This window comes from Diprion similis, chromosome 6 (genome assembly GCF_021155765.1).
Source record: "Diprion similis isolate iyDipSimi1 chromosome 6, iyDipSimi1.1, whole genome shotgun sequence".
Lineage (NCBI taxonomy): Eukaryota > Metazoa > Arthropoda > Insecta > Hymenoptera > Diprionidae > Diprion > Diprion similis.
In genome coordinates this window covers 10,053,796-10,074,841 of record NC_060110.1, presented here as the reverse complement: position 1 = coordinate 10,074,841, position 21,046 = coordinate 10,053,796, and the positions used below count along the sequence as shown (strand labels likewise).

At 40.9% G+C, this 21,046-nt stretch overlaps 1 protein-coding gene across 6 annotated transcripts in view; it reads right to left on the bottom strand.

Moving 5' to 3' along the window:
• The window catches only part of LOC124406456 (fasciclin-1), a 213,020-nt gene extending 197,607 nt beyond the window's left edge, over positions 1 to 15,413 (bottom strand). For 3 of the 6 annotated variants that reach the window (XM_046881869.1, XM_046881871.1, XM_046881870.1), the window contains exon 1: positions 15,169 to 15,413. In XM_046881869.1, coding sequence (XP_046737825.1) covers positions 15,169 to 15,279 — 111 coding nt within the window. In that variant the 5' untranslated portion in view covers positions 15,280 to 15,413. The remainder of the gene's footprint in view (positions 1 to 15,168) is intronic. The other 3 variants (XM_046881873.1, XM_046881874.1, XM_046881872.1) reach the window with 1 other exon arrangement.
• Between the last annotated feature and the right edge of the window lie 5,633 nt (positions 15,414 to 21,046).

Sequence of the window (21,046 nt, the reverse complement as noted above, 5' to 3'; positions counted from 1 at the left end):
AATTTGATGGATGGTTAACGAGCCGTACAAAAAACTGTCCAGGTACCCATAATCGTTGTGATATCAACTATTCCGCAAAACGAATACGTGCCTCGATGTACCTACACACATGCCTGATCGGCGAGTGCAGCATACCACTTGAGGTGGGGGTGGAGCTAGTAGTCTAGACTCGTAAAGAGTTTCATTAACTCCCTGCTGTTCCAGGCTTACTGCCAGTATAAAATACATTGCTGTTGGTGAATGCAACTGGTATTATACAACCACCACCACTGCATTATTGTCAAATATGTACTGTGACTACAAATTTCAAATCCGACTGTGCCACACACACCGCATGCATAATTTTTCATCAACCGAAGTTTCTTTCGAGCAAAAAGCATCTCAACGTGTCTTATTTTCCATCGCTTCGTGGTCGACAAGTTCGCGCGATTGAACCTCCGGCGCTGCTGCACCACCGTATATTAAATACAAACGCAATTTACTCGAAAATGGCGAACCACGTTGTACAATATTTTCTATTGCACAGAAAAATATCCCGGGAGAAAATTCCGGGACTATATACGAAGCGAGAATAAGTATACGTATATAGGTATAGATACGTTGTAAGTGAATATCTCATGATGGGCGAGTAGATACGTGGACTGTTTGATGGACGTCTCCGTGCCTCGCGAACACTTCTTTACATATATAAGTCTCAGGTGGAGTAAAAGCGATTTCGAATCTAAACGGTTGATTAGAGGTACACAGGGTATATTTCAGAATTATGAGCCCCCCCCCCCCCCCCCCCCCCCCGCCCCCCTTCGCGGGAAAATTATTATCAACTCCGTTCAGGATATAGGAACATGGGCATGAAGTGAGTATTAAGGGATCGACGATGATTTCAACGGGTACTAAGCGACGGTAGTTGTGTTTATGTCAGGCTGGATTACCGAGCTGCATGACAGAATCACGGGGAAGTGGTCGGTCCAGGAACACTCCCAGAGACCGACGCGAAGCGACGCCTCCCGTGCACTAGACCAGCTGAATGCGATGCAGCGTGGAGGGAAACCTCCGTGTAGAGGATTAGCCGCGGGCGTAATTACCGCGGCTTAAGCGGTGAGGCTTAGTTGATTAAACGAGTTTAAATCCTTTTTATAACCAACAATTATCCCGGGTAACAATTTGTCGTTAACCGCAGCCAAAGAGACTGCCGAGAGAAAAAGACGCCGCAAAGTGCAGCCAGCCACTGCGCTGCATCCAGCTATAAGGGAAAATGGAGCTGAGAACGTTTTCTCCTTTCGCGATATCCGCGGGAGGGGAAAGGAACTTGAAAAAGAAAGAGGGAAAGAGATCTCGACGGAAAGGTGGTGCGTGACACTTGTTGCAACGCTGAAAGAATGACGCGATTTACCGTGGCTCGCGTTCGCCTGTCCCCTAATTGTGTGTGCCGTTGCATCGATCAAAGGCTTGTGCAGGTATACATATAATGCACTGAGACCATATTTCATCGGAAAGTCGCGGCTTCCGACGGTGGCATTTGAATCGCCTCGGGAAAAACCGTCGCGAATAATTTCAGCCTGATCGATTAGGTACAACGAATCGATTTCATGCTAATGCCATTTGACAAACCCCGCGATTTACATATAAATGACATTTTTCCATTTAAAACTTGAAATACACTCACGCCACGAGTAGGTATACGAGGTGTGTTGAATAGGTAATAGGAATTTTAGTTTTTTGGAAAGAACTCTACTCATTCGTCTACAAAAATATGTTATCCCCTATAAAAATAAGAATTTTTCTCAATTCTAATTTGCCTGAAGTTGTTTCATTTTTTTTATTCGCAGAACGATGAAGATACGTTTGAAATATTCATTGTAGCTCCTTTTGCGCGAACGCGTTTCGATAAAAGCATCGCAAGCGCGCGTTCCTCTTCAAAGATCATTTTAATTCGTAAATTATATTGTATTAGCATTTATTTCACCAACTTCCTTTCAACCTTCACGAACAGCGACGTCCTTTTTCATTTCACAGAAGAATGTATAATAAATTAATAATACAGCATTAAAAAACCAGCCCGAAGTTACCCTCTGCATCCTACAGACGTGACAAGAACTTCTAATTTTCTTTCCTGAAGAAACGATGAGGAAAAAGTATTCCTAAAAAAAGTCGTGCGTACAACACTATCACCTAGCTACTATAACACGGTTCTACGTTTTTTATCTACCATTAAAAAACGACGTTCGTGCCAATGCGTTATAATTGCTGGTAAAAATAAAACGCCAAGTGCCAATGGCCGTTTGCATTACACAATTATTTGTGCCGGCTGCAGGGACCTGCCCAATAAGAGTCATCAGTTAATTCAACCTCATTTGGCTTAATCGCATTCCGCGGTCAAGCATACTTCGGTCAGTGGGCCATTACCCGCGTGAGAATGCAGTAGAAGCATCGCATCGCTCGGCAGTGCTTAGACTCCAATTGAGCATCATCCGGTAATGACTAATCGTTCGTACGATAGCGTCAAGTTGATTCATCGAGATGAATCGGCACGATCAACAAGTTCCAAGTATCTACACCTGCGTCAGCGATCGTTCCTTTATTCTACAGTGGCTCAAAATAATGGCCCTTTTCTTCACCGGTGGACCAAAGCAACGATGGATTCTGACAGAATCGCGGAGATTAACGCCAAAGGCTCACTTCGTATACTTCAGAAGGTCTCACCATATAGGCGTTCACAAGGGAATGCAGAATACGCCCGACGCAGCGGCGTCTATGCATATGTATGTATGTAGACGGGGTTATTTCGTAGGTGATACGATGGGGTGGCGGGTAAGAACGTTAAAGGTGAATTGGAAGATTATGCTAATCCACGCTGCTCCGCTACACGGAGAGGATGAAATGAAAAATTTATATACCCAGTTCCCCGCTGCGCGGAAGTTTCGGTCACGTGACCGTTGTAGGTATCTATCTAGCTTATTGTATATACTTGCTAGTAGCTCTTCTTAGGAGATTAAGAAAGCTGAGGTTATGGGCGTAAAACAGACCACGCGTGCCTGGCTAAGCCCAAGAGTGAATGACACACCCTGGTGTCATGTCGTCTAAATTGCCATCTATTGCTCGCGACATCTCGTCGACCCTGCCGTTGTTCGTTCGACGTCATACGCGACCATCCGGTGGTTACAATTGTTTTTTATACACCTCGTACCTACGAAGGTCGGCGTTTCATTCACGTTGTATAGTTGTGATATTCACTTGTGAGAGAGCAAAGTTTTAGTGATTTTCAATGCAGGAAGAAGATTCGTGTTCACCGTGATTGTAAAATTTTTGCACACCTTCGAATACATAAGTCTATAGTTTGTTGAAATATAAGTAGATACAAGTGATTTTATATCGATCGAATACCTTGTCTCGTTGAAGCGATACACCCCTTCCTCGGTATCACGTGCCATAAACAGTCTCGAATTCCAGTTCCGGGAATTTACTATTTAATTATCAATTTACCAATTAGGGTATTAATTATATTCCATTCAATTAGCAAGCTTCTCAGAAAGCTCTTGAATACCAAAAGGCCTGTAACTACCACCGAATCCGGTAAACAGATTTAATTAGCCAAGTTGTTTGCGGTTAGATATCCTCTCCTCCCAACGTCATGATCATTTCGTCCTGCTAGTTTCGCAACTCATACGAACAGTAATTCAACAAGAGCTAAAAAAGACACTCGATGTCACATTCAGTGGCGAAGAAGTTTCGGCCATAGATGCGCGGTTCCAACGTCTGCAGCATCTGGCGATCGTATGAAACGCGGCCGTTAACGCGAAGTACATTAGAAAAAAAAAAAACAAAAAAAAAACAAAAAAACTTTTTCCAACCACAAGGGAATCGGTAAAGTTGGTCCGTTCAAAGCCGAAGGTAAAACGGCAACGCCCTACCGATGCGACGCGTCCATGATGACTCCGCTCGACGATCAGAGGACTTTATTGCCCGGTGCACAATAACTCGCTCAAACATGATGCCGGGCGTTAATTAATTAGCGGTGTACGTATAATCATATCCGCACGGTGACCGATCACGCGACTTGAGGTTTGCCAGCCGGATTTATGCCCGCCAAGGTCCTTCCGTAACGCCCGATAGGTTTTCACGTGGTTAACCCTTGCAGACCAACGAGTCACCCTCGTGGGCGACGAGCGATCGACCAGCGACTGACCGAACCAAATTCTATCCAACCGCGAGGTGAGATTTAACGAGCTTCACTGCGTTTGGGAGGAATTTGACGGAACCATGAGGGATTTCGAAAGCTAAAGTCGAACGAACGAACGACGCTGACGAAGTCAACTGGCTGGACTAAACTTTGCCAATTCACGCTCTTTCTCTCTCTCTCTCTCTCTCTCTCTCTCTCTCTGTCTCTCGAGTATAGCAGACCATAGAGGCGAATTCTACAGCGGTCATACAAACTATCTTCAACTACCACGCGTACTACTTTCGACGTAGTTACTAACTATCCTAAATTGTCATTGTTCTATATAGTCACGAGCTGACTTCAACCTGAGTCTAACCTCACAGATGCTGAAGTCTCCTCGCCTCGGGCAACCTCAAGTCGACGAGGAACTATCCGAAGGGTTTTACAAGCGTGACCGCATTTTACAAAAGTCATAAAAATGCTAGCCACAAGAGTGGAAATCGGGAAAGCAGTAAGGATAGATATAATTATGTATAGTCATTCATCCTGGTGGTTTATCGTTTCACCAAATGCTCATATTCGGATTATAGCACGATTTTGGCACAAGACTTTCCCATAAGAAGAATACAAGTGTTTACTTTGGTAAATATCAGCACAGATATCTCGAGGGGTAGATTTCATGACTGTGTCAAATTTTTCATCTCTAACAACACCCAACACTAGCTATGCAGTTTAGCAGAATTCCCGAGGTTGTGAGTGACACAAGATTTTAATACCACGATCACAACACTCCTACGAAAGTTAAACGTCTGGAGTACACTGTTCCTGTCCCCCAAAAACAGCTGAAAGCATTAATATTGAAAAGCCCAAGGTAGATAGATAATAACGGCAATTTCGTCACACACGGCGATACATGATAAATCATGCAAAATGTCAGTTTTCCAGTATATTGTATAAATACTCACCCTCTCAAACAATCCACCTTCTTTCTCAACCGCGTACACGTATCACAGATATATATATATATAATGGCACAAGTGAGAGGGCGGTAATTATGGATATATAGATAGTCGTTACCCCCAATGGTGGTTGTAATAACCTCATGAGCCTCCCCTGCATAGACTCGAGGTACAGTATGGTAACTATCGCATGGATCAGGTTAGGAATGATATATGCCATTGAAATATTCACATGCTGAAGTGGAAGTACCTGAACGTTGCGCGCGTAGGAACTCACTCGCTGTCCCTGAAGTTAGGCGGAGCTCATTGTTCGCACGCATTGTGCTTCGTTGGTGGTAAAGGCGAGCATATCCCGAGTTCCTCTCTCTCTCTCTCTCTCTCTCTCTCTCTACTCTCCATGCAGTTTACATTGGGTTATAATATGCTTTAGTTTCGCTCGCCCCCATACTACCTGCTCAGCGTATTCGAGATAGGTATAATACTGTACACGCATGTGTACATGTATTCTCGCTACCTGAGTAGGCTACATAATGTAACTCTACTCCAGCAAGACCATTGTTAACTCACTGTGTATTCGCACTCTCAATCTATCTCTCTCTCTCGCCCTCTCTCCACCGCACCACATCCCTGCACGCAACTTCTAATTCACTCCAATATCACATGACATACGTATCGGAAACCGGTGTTACAGATGGCTATAAGTAGGAATCGCTTGACTACGACCGCACGCTTCTGTATGGTGATTCGTGTCAATTAAACTCTTCATCAACGTGGTATATCGTTTTAATCGTGAAAGTAAACTTGTCGTACATGCTGTATCATGTCATCGAAAGATGAAAATTTCAACGCTGACGAGCATTAGGTTAAACGAATCTATCACTCTGGTTGCATGTAATATAGCTTTTATTTTCATCTTTGAATTATGTCTCGTATTAAGAAAACCTGAAGTTGACACAGCATTGAACTTTTCTCTTTATAAAAATAAAGCGCAGTTGGATTTGAACACCGACGTAACACGATGACGAATATGGTTCATTGGACGAGACTGCAAACTAAGTATGTATATATATATATTTATAGAAAGTAAACGAATATGAAGGATGTTAATTGGTGCGAAAAAAAAATCTCGTTCAAACAGCCATGTTTAATTACATAAGTTAGTTGGATGATGAATATTCATTTCCTCCTCCAACTTCCACGAGGCTACTTCACGGTGGAATTCGTTCGTTTGCTCGTTCGTTCCTATCTCCTCCCGCTTTAAGAGATACCTGTACAATTTGACTCTTGCTTCGTTTCACTGAAGAATCAATCTCTCAAGAGTGAAGCGAAGCAGCACTCGTATAAAATATTTTTTCCCTACCCCTACAACGCTACCGACCAAACTTCATTAAACAAAGGTTAACTCGGGACTTGAAGAGACCTGTAACTTTCCAGTCTGATATATTTTACTTGGAAAGGAAGAGGCGAGGCCTAGGTCGAATTGCCGGAAGCACGTGAAGTGCATCGGGGTTGTAGTGGACGAAAATCCTCTCCTTTTTTGCTCTCTGTGACTCCGGGTTTTCCACAACCCGTAACTTCGGCTTAGTACGGCTTACCGCGAATCTAGGTGGCCCGAAATATCAGCTCGCTAAAGTCCTCCACATGCCCGTCAGACACACCAACGAGTCCACCAACGCTTCACCGTTTGCTTAGAAAAGGGCTCGACCCAGCCCATCCGGACCTACAGTACTTTGACCTCTGTCTCCCCGCCTCGCCTCGCCTCGCCTCGCCTCTTCATCCTGCCCTCCTATGCCTCGGATGACAGTTAAAGGTCCGGTACACCACGTGACTTCTTTCTCCGGAGCAGAAAGTGAGAAAGAAAGCGATAAAGAAAAGGAGATGGAAAAACTGGTGTGGGAGCAGGATAGAGAAAAAGAAAACAGAAGCAGAGACGAAGCTAACATAAAACAACTAAGCGGAAGTGAGATGCGGTCGAAACGAGAGTAACGTACTGTAATATGTATATTCATGATTCAGAAGAGGGCACAAAGACTCTGAACATACGCGACTGATCACAAGAAAGCACCTAAAAGGGTGAACTCTCAACGATATGATATATAATTCAGTCTCTCCGCCTACGAATCATGGTAGAAATTTATCTCATCTTATTACTAAAGCCATGGTTTGGTTTACGACAGACCATTTGTTTGCATCACAATTATTTCGAGACCCTGTTTCATACGATGGTTTGGTAAAAAGCGTTTTTGCCTATCACAACATAAATAAATTCAACGACAATGAACGTAATTAGAATAAACTTTTATTTATTGATTTTTGCATGAGAGATACGTGAAAGTCGATCATTTCATAACTTGCGATAACTGCACTTATCACTCTATGAATGAAACCGATTTCGTGTAATTACGAATGACTAGGGCTTAAATCACGCTTTCATGATTATTCTACGTTTGTAGAAGACTGATGTCAGTAACGTTAACGTAACAAAACATCACGGAAAAAACAGTTATTGCACAATTTTAGAATGACTCTCAAGGAGTTGACTTTTCAAAGAAATTGGTTGCAACGGATCACACCTATCAAGATCGACGAATCAGAGCAGTTTATCCTGCGTAGATTCCTCGTGACAAAGAAAATATGCACCAATGCTGTGTGAATTAGATTTAAGATCACGTTAATCGCGTGGCTGGTAAGTCCAGGCTGAATCGGCTCAAGAGTGATCATTCGTTAACCCGTTGCACCAGACATTTTCGATATTCTTTGAACTATAAAAATTCCGTTACAGAGCGAACAGCTGACGATGGCCGAATACAAAACTGACGTGAGGTAAAAAAGTACAAGGCCGTTTCTTGTACGAGATGAAGATATAACCGGTTTCTGGCTCGTCTTTCTCAACAGACCACGATTCGTATCTTCTCAGCCACTTGCGGAGGAGACGTTTGACGTTAGGAGGAAAAAAATTCCATAATACTGCAGAGCTGGCTCGATTTCGGATCCAACGAATTTCGTGACTCGTTGAATCGCGTCAGGACGAACGTAGATATATCCGTATCCCGATATGCAACACATCATCCAACGTTTCACGTATTATGTGAAGCCTTACGTTCCGCGAGGCTTCAAACTTTTCATTTTTCTTTTTGTCTGTATTTTCTTCCTTCCTTCTTCTCCCTCTTTTTATTTCAAATTTTATTCATCAACCAAATGTATTCATTCTTGTTTCACCCGCACCGATCTTTGGGCTTAACGATGAAAGGCTTATCTAATCACGCCTGAAATTAATCGTTTCTCGGTTTTGTTCAGTTGGAAGTTCTATGCACCCAATTACTGACCAGCATTAGGTTTATTACGCGGTCAAGCCCAACTGGTTACGGCTAGTTGTCAGTCGTCATGCGTGAATGACTTGAATCTTGAAAATTAAAGAGAAATTAATTGATGCCATGTCGGGTTATCAACCTCTGAGCGCCACTAGACATCCGTAGAAAACGCAATGATAATTAGCGATCGATTTATGAACTTAATGTTCGTTATGTTATTTGTAACGACGCGTTTTTACAAAAAGTTGTTAGTTCGGAAGTTTCGAGTTGTCTGAAATTTAGTAAACAGTTCTTTTGCAAATTTAGTTCCTTCAAAGTTGTTCCATCGTTGCAACATAATTATCTATATCAACGGGGATTATTTTTGTATGCTTCATTTTAGGGTAGATGTAACAAACCGCTATTACAGCAGCATTTTATTTTATTTTTTTCTTCTTAAAACAACACCAAGTGACCGTGTGATTGATTATTAGCCACAAAAACGGACATCCCATACCTCTGGTCATGACCGAGGGTATAATGACGGAATACGTGTTTGCCAATACCACTCAATACCATTCGTTGTTTGCTATCGGATCCAATTACTTTTCACGGAATTTTCCCAAGGCTCGGTGTTTTCGATACTTTTTGAAATTAATCCGATTGACAGAAAACTCACACGCAGCTCAACTCTCTACCTCGTGAAACCGAAACCTGGAAAAATTTTTGTTTTTCCCACAAATTAACGAAAAGAATTATTCTTCCACATCATATTCGACTGGATCCCTTCGAATAAACATTCTTTAAGAATTTGGGAAAAAATTTGTATCAATTCGTAAGAAAGCTAGAGATGTGTTTTCGTACCTAACAATTTTTCACACTGCGAAAAATTTCGTCTATTAATATAGAGCTGCAGCAAACTTCTACTAAAATACAGAATATCGTTACAATAACGGTTCAAATATTCTCGGAATCACGACCCTCACGGAAAAAACTCTCAACTTGGATGTACATAAGTATTCGTACCCCCAACTCATAGATAATGTTGAAATAATAATTGCTATAAGAAAAAAGTTGAGGGTACAAATTGACATCCGAGTTGAGATTTTTTTCCGTGAGGTAATAAAACTGTGTTACAAATAGTTATAATTATTTACATACTACCGTCAATACTACATTTTCTCGCATTACGATATTGAATTTATTTACCCGCTTGGCTGCATTTTTTTAGTTACATCAGGCGTTTACATTGTTCATTTATCGATGAACCAATATCAAACCCCATCGCAATAGGTTGGCGTAGGTCTCAAGATTAAATGCGAACCACCAACGACGCGGTTCCTGTCTGCCTGCCACCCACGTTAAGGAGACCCCATTTGCACCACATGGTGCAAGGATACTCCGGCAGCCCGTATGCACCAAGGACTGTACTCGTATTACGTTGCGGTACCCAAATCCTCATCCCGACCGACGAGGTTGCCGTTCGACCGACGTACGTTCAGATTTTGCAAGATGTTCGGCTCCGCTTGAAAATTTGCAAGGTTGCAAAAATTCCGGTGGACTTTTTTATTTTTGTAACCACTTCTTAATGCCAAAAATCGATTGCAAGATTTCAACGATTTCATAGTTTTCCAGTTTACCATGCTAAGTATTTTCAAATATTTTTGCAGAAATAATTTCTTACAAAAAATGCTGTACAGTGTTATGTTGTTTTTTTCTGGTTCTTAAATTTAGACATTTTTACATTCCGATTCATGTATTACAGGTAAGTTACGTTAAGTATAATTGCAAGCACACTAAAATCACAAGATATCAGAATCCTAGTTTCATTATTAATACTAAATTTTGAACACTGTTCCATATTTCTGACGGCATTTTTATATCGCAAAAATAATTTCTGTGACGACAGGAATATCGAATGATGAACAAAAATTTCATCCCTTTAAAATTCTGCAGGCAACGAGTTTGGATAAAAAAAATCGCAATACACGCGACAAAACCGAGTTCTTTTCCCGATGTCCCTCAGTTTTTCTATACATCCGTTTGTCCATCTATCCATCAATTTTCATACTGGTACGGATCTCGAGTTTCACATTATCGAAATTGTGCAATTATTCCGTTTATTGTTCAATTTGTATTCCCCTCGGGAACACTCTGAACATCTGTACAGTACAAGTAGTCATAATTCTGGTATATAAGCTATATCGATACGCCTTTCATCCCCTCTATTACTCCGAATAACGGAAGTTTCCCTCAAACTAAACAGTGTACTAATATCTTAAGATGCAAAAGATACGAGTATAGGTACGTAGGCAAGCCGCTAAGTTGCGTAATTGCAGGCCAAGTTAATTCTAACCAATTATAATGGTGTGTAACGGTATAATGAAGGAACGAAACCCGCGGTGAAATTTTCTTTTTCTTCAAGGACGGCGGTCCAACAACCTTAATTTCGAGTTTCGCTTCCTGAGCACAGGGTGCGAGAAACAAGAATTTGATTTACGTACTGCGTTAATTATTTAAAATCGTAACATTTGTATATCAAATGAATTAATATCTGCAATTTGACGTCGACTTAATTATAGGTATGGAATTAGTCTACTGGTCTAATGAATTGTATGATCACTCACTATAAAATAATTGTTTTTTATTTTCCAAGTATTTTGAATAATATTGTGAGCAAAAAAAAAAACAGCAATTTATGAAGGTTTCCTGTTTTCCTGTTTCTTTGTATGATCTTTCAGCACGTAGGTACTTTATTCCTGAAGTTCAATTAGCATACAAAAACTGTTCTCTCCTGTCTACTAATTGGCACCATGAAGATAAAAAAAACACGAATCGCAATGCAATTACAGGTGAAACAATAAATAAACTGATATTCGGCCGACGTTTTTGTCCACTTACGGTTCCTACAATTACGTCGGTCTCAAACACGACACGCTTACAATTAGACTCGAACAAATTGGTCGACTCCAGCAGCTATAACATGATGACAGCGTCATTAATTCGCTTTTTCCGCACATATTTTCAACCCTTAGGGTGGCGGTGGGGGCGTGTTATTTCACTGCCAAGCTCGAGAATGGCTCTAATCATATTCTACACACATTTTATACAACAGAGATAAATTACAGGCATGAATGAGATGAAGATGTAGACTATACTGTGTATAAATACAAGCATACTCCGCTGCGTAGTAAATATATAGATGCCACGTGACTTGCAGGCGAAATTAGCGTCTTATATGCCGTAGGATCTTAACGAGTCATGTCTTACTTCGACGAAAAAACGTGATACGTAGATACCATATGCAATATAACATGCGGTGACACATGAGAGAAATTTCGAGAATATCAAACGACATCCTTGAAACTGTGTTTCGAAACGAAAGAGAGATAGGCAGAAAACGAACGAACGAGAAATGCCGAATCCCGAAGAAGTAGTCGAGAAGCCATTTCCGGCAAAGTTCTATAGCATTCGGCACTTCTGCTTTAAAATTCTCAAGTAAAATACCGCGACCTGCAGGGTTCGTGGGCACAATAATTAACCGTAATTAACAAGGGTCTGCACGTGGGTTAAAGCGTAATTTCTAACTACGCTCACGAGTTTTGGAATATACACACACATGATAGGGGAAGGTCGCGTTAATTAATACATCAGGTACCCCGAAACCTCCTATGGCTACATTATGCCATTGTAAAACGTTTTTAAACCTACGATATGAACACCGCGACGAAGGAACCCAACTCACTATTTCAGCAGGTTTCAGTTCACCGGTGAATCATTAATGCTCTTATGAATATATCCACCTAGCTTGATCCAAACATAGAAGAACCTGCCTCGGTGCAGAATTTAATGATCAAAGGTATACTGTTAAAACCTGTGTAGGCAAGAACTTGAATGTTTCAATTTCGAGAAATGTTTACAGACTAATTTGATCAACCGGTCAACTGTAACTTAAGAATTAATTTCAAATGTCGATTTGAAAAATGTAATGATCGTTAAATTACAACAACAGCATCATTTTGTTACACTACTTTCTCTAATCATTTGTCAGCGGGAAAAATGGAAATACGGTTCAAAATTTTTCGCAGTTTCTTTTGCTCTTTTTTTTGGTTTTTTTCCCAGTGTATTGTAATTTTTGTTCATTGCTTTAAAAATTTTTTCACTTTAAAGTTGTGACTGACAAAAAACAACACCAACGAAAATATGTGATTTTTCGATTATTCAAGTTCTTGTGTGTGCAAGAAATTCTTCGAATAAAAAAAAAAAAAATAGTCAATTTCAATCATTTTAGGCGGTTAGAAGAGTTATTGACCCTTTTTCCCTAACGCGTGGGTTTTACCTGTTAAATAGGTGTGTTATATCGTGCGTTTCATATAAAGTGCAGCGTAATGGCCGGTCGGTTAAAAGCGTGCAATAATTTCGTGTAATAATAATAATAATAATAATAATAATAATGCACCAGTATTAAGTGGTAAGTACCTATGTGTTCGGGTATGTAATAATTATTGCACACGATGGTACTTCAGTCCCATTTCTACAGGTAAACGGGTATGCGGATACTCAATTCTGAACGTTGCGAAACGAGTGTTTTCAATTCAAGTATGCAGGTATACGAACCGTTAGCAAAGCACTGCTTGAAAATTTGCGTGCATTTCTCTGATTTGCAACCGTTCATAGATAATAAAATATATAGCAAATAAAGGTGCATCATGCCCAAATAAAATTTTTCAGTCTGCACTTCGGAATACCGAATATATAGCCTCAAAAAAAAGTTTTACCCAATTTTAAAAGCGTTTCCAGCAAAAAATGATTATTTTTTTAATTTTCCAATCTAAAAATGGCAAGATATTAATGTATTGATTCATTTCAGAAGTTAAGAATTTTAATAAAGAGCAGTATGACATTTGTAGAATTAGAATAAACTACTGAGATCGTAGATTCAAAATTTCCGGAAACCTTAGAAGCTTAGAATAACTTTGAAAAAAATTGAGTTTGCAAAGAATGCTATATTATATAGTTACACATGAGTACATGTTATCTGGTGACGATCTAACGAATCTTAGATAATCTTCATGTTTCGGAATAACGATTTTCTCTATGAAAGTAATTCGTAACTTTAACATTGCGAACGTCGACCTGATAAAGTATTAAAGTTCCAGAGCAAGACTATCTAACTTTTCGACAAATTTCCGTAACTTTGATACGAAATTCTCGTTTTTCTCCGACTTTAGTCAGTCTTTCCGAATAGTAACAGTTGCAACAATAAAGACATAAAACGCGACCAGACCAAACCGGAAGATCGTATCCCATTGCATGTTTTAACGAATCCCCACGATGCTCTTCCAGAGTAATTTTTCTCCTTGGAGACTGCGGCTTACTCGAGTGAAACCGTATAACGCCAGGAGTGTGGGCGAGATTTCAGAGAGAGAGAGAGAGGAGGAGAGAAAGAGAGAGAGACAAATCCGACGTCTATTAATATCTCAAGTATGCAGCAGGCCAAGAAAAAAAGGGGGGAAAAAAAAATTGAAAAAGTTCAAAACGGAAACGGCATTGAACTCACGTAGCGATGAAGTGCGCATCCCATAAATTTTTCCTACATTAATTAAGATTCGATAGAAATAACGGAGAATTATTTTTCTAGAATTTCAGATCAACAGAAATCGAATAATCACGTTTATTTTCAACACGATATCCTATATGCTTAGAATTTATTTTCGAAGTGATTGATTATTCATTGAATGCGTTTCGGAGTAAATAACGTTTCCAACGTATAATAAAAATGTACTATAGAGTTTATATTTTGTTCAAACATTCCAACAGTTGGTGAAAATTTTTCATTGAAATTACATTGCCAGGATAAAACCTGCAAGCTAAACGTCGAGAAATATCGACGATATCTAATAGTCGAACTGATTTAAGTCGCAGTCACGTTTATATTAGATTATTCAGCAATACTTAGTCACTTCTCATTCTATGATACGTTTTCGTGAAAGCCAATCGTAAAGCAACCTTTTTCCCCCCATCTGCGGTGCGCCTGAATCCCAAAGTCAAAGTGATTAAACTATTTATCGCTTTCTGATCCCTTCGGATCGAACCGCGAAACGTGATGCGATACCTACCAACTCGTTGAGCTCGTAATATAGGTCAAAGTCTCAGGAGCGGGAAATTAAATTACTAAAAAGATTTGAAGCGAGGCTAGATGAGTTGACGAATCAAGTCGCAATTGTTACCAAAGGGACAGCAAAGTTTTTTGTGCATTTACCAATGTTTCCACAACCTTCGTGAGGTTATGTATCTGGCTCTGCAAATCACCGAATTCGTCGTCTTTCCTGTGCTTAAAGCGATGACTTTCCCGCGATCGAGATCTTGATCGTTCCATCTTTGGTTTAATAAAATTCTTGCACTAATTGTAAGATTTTACGCATCGACGTTAACGCTTCGGCACAAAAAAAAAAAACAATATCAGGCTAGCGGGCCCCGTATCGAAGGGAAAATGGCGGCAAGGCGCCACTTTTCAAACTAGCATGACTACAATACTGTCATCGAGAACGAGACGTGTAATATAATCGTTCAAATTTCACGAGCGAACGAGAGAAAGAGAAGAACGATAAAAAGAGGAGGATCGTGACGGCGGGAAACTCCCGAGAGGAGGCATCCGAAGAAAAGGGAAAGGCAACACGCAACATAACGGTGCTTTCGAACGAGTCGGTTACTCGTTTAAAATACGAAGGTAGAGACGACGCGAAGCACAGTTGAGACTCACCTGAGATAAGTCGTTGTCATCGCGAATCCTGGACTCGACAGTGCCGGCAGCATCGGTGATCCCGACGATGAGGTGGAGGAGGAGGAGGGCGGCATACACGGCACGATTCATTGTCTGTTAAACAATTAAGTCACCTGATCAATTGGCACACAAACAATACAGATATAATATAACACGAAGGAAACTAAGCGCGTATAATTATACGTATATTTTCAAAAATATCAAAAGAAACAGCAGCACTGATTCGAATAACGTAATCAAATTCCTCCTCTAGTTTTATGTTTTTTTTCTATCAAGGTTCGTATAATAACTAATCACTCCCGTCTACGCCTGCTTAATGTGCATGCATGCACCACGCTCGACACGCGTCCGTTCGAACCTTTTTCCGTGCCGTGTTCACCGCACGAAGGATAGCGCGAAACTGCGCCCCCTCCATCAGCGAAGCCGTATCCCCCCCCCCCCCCCCCTGACGGCTAAGCGACGCCGCAAACAAGTTCTTCGGGCAGACTCGGCCACCTTCGGCTGGCTTCGGCGCCCCGAGGATTCGAATCGCCGCCGGCTTAGAGAGCACGTGACCCACGTGACGTACGAGGAATGTAGCGGCTGCGAGGCGGCAGGTTGATGCTGATGCTGTGCTGCTGGGAAATCGTGGGCGGGGGGGGGGGGGGAGAGGGGGGCTATTACTACCCTACTCATTGTCGACACCGGAATACGTCACCCTTCAATTTTCCTCTCTCAAAGCTCCAAGTGTAACGCATGTCCCCTGTGCTGGCTTCAAACGATCTTACAATTAGACTTCCTGGAAATAGGCGGAGATTTTTGTTTCACCTGGAAGTTAAGGTTTTTCGCGGAAGTGTTGGGGAAATTTTGATCCGAATTTTTGAGAAAATGGAGTGAAATTTTAAACTGAAAACTTTTTGTTATTTCGTGGGAAATCTTGGGATTTTGTTGAAACACTTTTAAGCTTACCTGTGCTTGATATGATTGACGAGATTTTGACTGTTATGGATAGCCTCAAGGAATTTAAAAGACATTGAAATAACGTTCGAGTTCGTTATTTTCGTTCTTTGTTTGCATTTTGAAGGACGCGAAGAGCGTGTGGATGATTACAAATTTAGATTTGGAAACCTGGGAATTCGGGGAATTCGGAGAATACTTATGATACAGAGTTAGTAGCAAACCTTCTGTTTACCCTGCGGGGGAGCGACGACGACTTTGGTCTGTTTATACGGACACACATTGAAATTCGGATCACAATAATTAGGCTTCAACTTTCGACGCAATAACTACACTATATCTCGATTGAATTTCGATGATTACGTATTACTGTAAACAGTGTAAGGCAAATTCGTTTTATTATGCAGCCCGTTCCAAATTACGATACATACTTCGACGTTTGAGCGTAATAAGATCGCAACTCAAGATTTCATTCATTGCCATCCTATTTGAGGATTTTATTAAAAACCTCTTCATCTCAAAATTTGATCGAAAACCATCGTGTCTCAGAATTTGATGCAACATCATCGTAAATATCTTAACTTAAAATTTTACTGGTAAAATTTTCTGAAACTTCGCCCTTGCTGGGTACAAGAATCGCGAAATAATGAAGGTGCTCGACAATTTATAAATAAATAAATAATTTACTAAATCGTAACTCTCATTATATTCTTATTGTATATTTTGCCCATGTGATTTACGGCGGCTATCCAGGTTTTTGGGATTCCGAACACTTGGCAGTGAAAATAAGAATAGAATTGGATTTTAGGTATAAATATATAGACCCGGACCAGCTGAAAGTTATAATGTTCAACGTATAGGTATAGCAACTTGGATAATGACCATTCGCAAAAGACGAACCCAGCGTGTCTTTTGCTTCGAGGATCATCGAATGCGGATTAAAATTGGATCGATGATACTGCCGTGCGCCTTTTCTCAATCTCCCTTCGTGCGCTTGAACGCGCCTATAACAAACGTATATAAGGGTAGGAGGCGCGGATCGACGATAGCGAGGATGAACTTTGCCCCTAGACTTGAGAAGTGCATAATTAACCGGGTGAATTGTTCGTAAATGAAGTGACTTGACGGCTTAATAACGAAACCGGATCGTACAGGACGATCGTATCTGTGTTGTATATATACGAAGGTTGGCTGCTCGGATTTAAGACTGTGGGACGAAGGCAGTAAACGCAGGGATCGTTAAGTGCTCCGACTGATTGCCATTAATTAATTTCGGTTTTACTACCCTCCATATATTTCCATTCCGCCCGTCCCACAGAGTTCGGATTTTACATTCGGAGCTCATAGAAGGCGAAGTGGCATCTCAAACGTCAGTTTGGATTGTTGATTTTTAATTAGTCAAAACGGATACGCAATCTAATTGAAAATTCCGCACCGTTTCACCGCAGGCACCGACTCGCTTTCTCACGGTAGGTATATAACTAAAGTACCGAAATATCTCAGATAATCCTTTCAGGAGTTTTGCCGCATGACAAGCCATTGAACCATTTTTCAGATACGCAGAACGAACGCAGCTCTTGAAATATACAATTTTCACACGTCAGTTTGAAAATCAAAATAAATAAAAACAAATAGAATAAAAAAGAACCAACCAATACCGATTTTGAAAATCAGTTTATCCACTGAACTTGCGAAGAATAATTCCCTGAGCGGCCCCCATCGTGTGGCAATCCTAGTTTTCCCCTCAAACGCAATTTGCAATACCTACTTGTAATTTTTCAAAAGTTACACTCAACCTTTCAAGGATCGGTTTCGCCCTTTTTAAATCGATGTATCATTCCGGCCTCGCTCTACGGTCGATACGAAAGGTTTGCCAGATGAAACACACAGCGATTTGTCAATGCGAACTGCATCTGCGTTGGACGTAATGTCCAGTTTCTCAGACTCGTTCTGCAAGATCGAGTTGGCGCCGGCTGACCATTTGTTATCTCTGTTCCGATAATCAATTAAGGGTGTTGTGGCGCATTATGCACGTCGAAAGTGCGACTATCATACGCATTCTGTCCTAGTGCTGCAAAGACTGGAGGGAGGATCTACATTTCCAGTTGAAGCAAATTCTCGCGATTTACATTTGCGGCTCGTAGTTTGGCGTCAATCCGTCGCCAATCAGCATTTGGCAAGGGATCCGGTCGGTCCGCTGTCTGCAAATCCACGAAAGCTTGGAGGGAAAAGAAAAATTTTACGAGATGTACGGTCACTTAAGATTCTTGGGACTCGATCCCTCTGCATGTGGGCAGCAGCTTGCCACGCAAAACTTTTCCAAGGAATAACAACTTCCCTTGATTTTCAAGTAAACTCGAATCCCCATTTACGTGACGTCACGTCGCGGTCGGTGAATGGAAATCGAATTATCCTTCGTACTCGAGGAGAAACTGCGGTGAAATTTTTGGCAAAAAACCGTTTTTTTAATTCTTAATAGATTGAGAAAATGGTCGTACAAGAAAATCCTTCAACCAATTTTTAGAATCTGGTAGTATAGGCTTTAAAAAAAATTTAAGCCTCCTGGGATGAAAACGTATCCGCGAGGATCCTTTTAAAGGAAATCCTGCCGACCGCTGGCGAAAATTCTTTGCGCATACACTTTCATCGCAAGAGGATAAAAATTTTTTTCTTCAAAGCCCGTAAGACCAGAATCTAAAAATTGGTAGAAAGATTTTCTTGTACGGCAATTTTTAACCGTTAAGAAGTCAGTGCGCTCGTATTACGATTGACCAGAAATACATTTCAACGATCTCAACCAAAGCTATCTAATACTTATCGTCATCGGAAATTATATTGTTCGGTTAATTTGTAATTATTTCAAAAAAAAAATTACAGAATTTGTTTCGATTTTAAGGCGAGAATTCCGCTTCAAACAGCAAAAATGATTGGATAGAAGCGAACACTTGTCGTTACAATTTTGATTTTTTCACCCTGAGCTTGAGACGTAGACGACGTCGAATAATTATAAATTAAAAAGTAAAAGCTGGAAAATTGTAATCAAAATATTTAACAGCCTTGTTTACTTAACCGAAAATAAAGGGACAGAAGCGGTGTAATTTTTCGTCTCACAGAATTGATGGAACGATGGCAAATCTCGTTAAAAAAAAAAATCAAAAAAAACCCACAACATCCCAACCGAAAATTCATTTACAAAAAAATTAACACGAGTATAAAGGTAACACGTGTCTGCTCTCAAACGTTTCAGCGTGTTGGAATTTCAGCAGACAAGTGGAAATCGATGCAATATTCTTGATTCAAATGCGAAAATTGATCAGCAAGTGCTCAACTCGTCTGCATTGTTCCACGATTTGATGACCAGCATCCATGCGATCCACCATTCCAGAAATTTAATTACCTCTGTTTTGTCACGGCAGCCACTGCAATTGGACAATGGTCCTCATACCATGATTATCGCCATGAATTATACGCATTCGACGATTTAAACCCAGATTTGTTGACGGTAAAAATAACAAGTGAAAAACCTTACAGCGGTTGTAATTAAAACACAATTATTTCAATGCGTACTCGGATTATTAGTGCTACGTTATATTTTTCTAATGGGATATTATCAAAGCCCCTAATCATCGGGACATCCCGGCGCTGCGGTTATTCATTCTGCGATTCTTTCACGCAGTTTTAATCAGTTTCCGCCGAGTCGTAAATTACAAGCTGCAACTTCTTCGAATCTCCTTCACTTACTTATCGCTGGCTTTTCCGTGCAGACTGGGAAAGCAGACCAGAGAACAAGCTCAACATTCTGAGACCATCTTGATAGCGCATGCTATCTATCAATTCCCCAAGAGGTTTTATCCGTCAAGCTTGTACTGCGTATAATATCGGAATCCATCTCATCCTCAGCGAGATATATTTCAACGAGACATGGAAGAAGACAGTGAGTACCTCCGTTTTTTTGCGTAGCATTACCAACGTTCAGTACCTTCAATAAACGAAGCCGACTCTCATGTTACCACCGGAATGTTGTTACCTCCATCGAATGTGTCGTATATGAAGGTTACCGGCTACCTGTTGCACGTAAGAGAACATTGCCTTCGAATCTTTGATTATCGAATGCGCGTGTATAATGTCCACCATTTTTTAAGCCATTTTTAAATAACTGGGAATCAGCAGGGTAGAAAGTATGAGTGATTTTTATTTCGGACGATGATGCTGATCAGTCGAGTCAGTGAATTGCAAATCGGTGAGATTCGGAACCGCAACACAAGAATCAGATCATAGGATCAAGCTGGGATCGTCTTAACCGATTTCATACCCTTTTACGTTTCAAAGCAAAAACTGTTTGCCCCGAATCGATGAGAAATTTCGGTAAGTCTTCTCTCTACATTTGATTCAGTGAAAACTCCTGATCCTCAGTCATAAGTATTATATAACAGTGAAAAAAAATCAGAGTACTTTTGCGCTGATCAGTGATTTTTCAACGATTGAAATTTGACGAGTTGAGCCGTCATCGAAGGGTATAAACTTCGTGAGATGACTGAATAAGCGAGCTACGTGAAACAGTGTGACATACCAGCTCCTGGGGTGAGTATTCATGGGTGAAAACGGTGAGTGAAATACAGTCAGGACGAACTTCGTTAGTAGTCGAAGTTTCGTAACAGGGTGAACAAATTGGGGAGCGATGCAAGGACCGCGTCTATCCACCCCTAGCAAGGCAGCGATACTCGCGATAAAAGTATGGCGAACATTCCTTGGCTGTTGCGAGATCTTGGCGTGTGACGTCAGAATCCTCCCTCGCAGTTCGCGGTCTCTCACCCAGCAACCCTCGTCGCATGCACACGTCGGTGGGCGTATCTACGTTACACGGACCGCGGAAACCATCACAGGACGTTGAATTCGATGGTGGCATATCGAGGCTGCGGCC